Raw genomic sequence first — 1,983 nt, forward strand, 5'->3', positions numbered from 1 at the left:
AGGGAGGGGCAGCGCACGGGGGCGGGGCCGCAGGGCCGCCGCCGTTACTTGGCGCCGTCGTCCGCGTTGCCCTCTCCATCGGTCTTGCCCTCCTCCTCAGTCTTCAGGTCATCCGTGCTCAGTTTCTGCTCTTTTTTCCTCCTCACGCACTTCACCACCATCAGCACCAAGATGACCACAGCCAGAAAGCCTCCGACGGAGGCGCCCACGATCACGGCCACTGTGGAATCCCGCTCGGGGGGCTCTGGAGAACGAAAGGAGACAGACCGGCTGAGCAATAGGGCTGGAAAAGGGAGTCCCGCCCGCTGGCGCCTGCTCCCTGCAGCGCGCGCGGGGTGGTCCTGCCTTCACTCTGCTGCTGGAAAGCTGCTGCTGCTGCTGCTAAGTCGCTTCAGTCGTATCCGACTCGGCGCGACCCCATAGACGGCAGCCCACCAGGCTCCCCGGTCCCTGGGATTCTCCAGGCAAGAACATTGGAGTGGGTTGCCATTGCCTTCTCCAATGCATGAAAGTGAAAAGTGAAAGTGAAGTCGCTCAGTCGTGTCCGACTCCTAGCGACCCCATGGACTGCAGCCCACCAGGCTCCTCCGTCCATGGGATTTGCCAGGCAAGAGTACTGGAGTGGGGTGCTATTGGCCTTCTCCGTGCGGGAAAGCTAGTCATAGCCAAAATCCAACCCAGCCTCTCAGCGCCCGGCCCACCCCATAATCCCAGGGCACCTGAAATCGCCAGGGGTGAGTGGTCCAATACCATATCCAAGAGGATGGGCTTTGAGGCCGATGGACCCAATCTGAGTCCCAATTGTACTATTTTTCCTTTTTTTTTTTTTTTCACACTTCTTTAGTAACATTTCTTTTATTAAAAACTTCTCTCAAAATTTTTTTAATTTTTAAAAAGTAAAATATAGAAAAGCTGCCGCACTCCCATATACTCTTCACAGTTTCACCAATTATTAACATTTTGGCAACGCTAACAAATTTGCCAATTTGTTTTATAAACCTTTTATTCTATATTGGGGCATAGCCGGTAAACAGTGTTGTACAGTTTCAAGTGAACATCGAAGGGACTCAGCCACACATGTACAAGTATCTGTTCTCCCTGAAACTCCCCTCCCTTCCAGGCTACCACATAACATGGAACAGAGTTCCAAAGGCTCTACAGTAGATCCTCACTGCTTATCCATTTTAAATATACCAATGTCTGATTGCACTATTTTTTTAAGTTCTCTTTTTTAATTAATTATTTATTTGCACCGAATCTCAATTGCTGCATGTAGGATCCTTAGTTGTGGCATGTGGGATCTTTAGTGGCAGCACTCGAAGTCTTAGTTACAGCATGTGTGATCTAGTTTCTTGACCAGGGACCAAACCTAAGCCCTCTGGATGCAGAGTCTTGACCACTGGACCACCAGGGAAGTTGCTGTACTATTTATTGTGTGACCTTAGGTACCTCACAAAGCCTTGGTTTTCTCATCTGTAAAATGGGGATGAGAAAGGGCTGTATGAAGATGAAATGAGATAATGCATATAGAGAGTTTACCTGTACCTATAACTGAGACATAGTAAGTGTCCAATAAATGAAAGCTGTTCTCAAGATTCTTAAGGTCATGATCATGATGGATAGCATCATCAGGACTCTCGGAGACACAGTCCTCAAGGACTGGAAGGAGTAAAACAGATGCCTTCCACCCAGCACACGCTGTGGCTCCCACCCCTCAGGAGGGCACAGCTTCTCCCAAGGCGCCCACTATCCCTGCTGGAGAGTAGCGGGCTGGGAATGGGCAGGGCCTCCCCAGCAGCCTCTCACCTTCCATGAGGACCTGCAGATAGATCTTGCCGTGGCCGCGGTGGCGGTCAGGCGGATTCATGATGTAGCAGTTGTAGGTGCCCTCATCCTCCAGCTGCACTTTTTTCAGGGTGACTGACACGTCATACTTGCTGGGGTTCCCCGAGAACTCCACGCGGTCTCGGAACCGCTCCAGCT

At 51.0% G+C, this 1,983-nt stretch overlaps 1 protein-coding gene across 2 annotated transcripts in view; it reads right to left on the bottom strand.

The window, feature by feature from the left end:
• Positions 1–7: 7 nt before the first annotated feature.
• SCN2B (sodium channel, voltage-gated, type II, beta subunit) overlaps positions 8–1,983 on the bottom strand; it is a 12,101-nt gene continuing 10,125 nt past the window's right edge. For both annotated transcript variants that reach the window (XM_010830408.1, XM_010830407.1), the window contains exons 4-5: positions 1,807–1,983; positions 8–244 (exon numbers count right to left, since the gene is read on the bottom strand). The exon at positions 1,807–1,983 is cut by the window's right edge and continues 1 nt beyond it. In XM_010830408.1, coding sequence (XP_010828710.1) covers positions 45–244; positions 1,807–1,983 — 377 coding nt within the window. In that variant the 3' untranslated portion in view covers positions 8–44. The remainder of the gene's footprint in view (positions 245–1,806) is intronic.

Source organism: Bison bison, unplaced genomic scaffold, assembly GCF_000754665.1.
Source record: "Bison bison bison isolate TAMUID 2011002044 unplaced genomic scaffold, Bison_UMD1.0 scf7180017864518, whole genome shotgun sequence".
In the NCBI taxonomy this organism is placed as follows: Eukaryota; Metazoa; Chordata; class Mammalia; order Artiodactyla; family Bovidae; genus Bison; species Bison bison.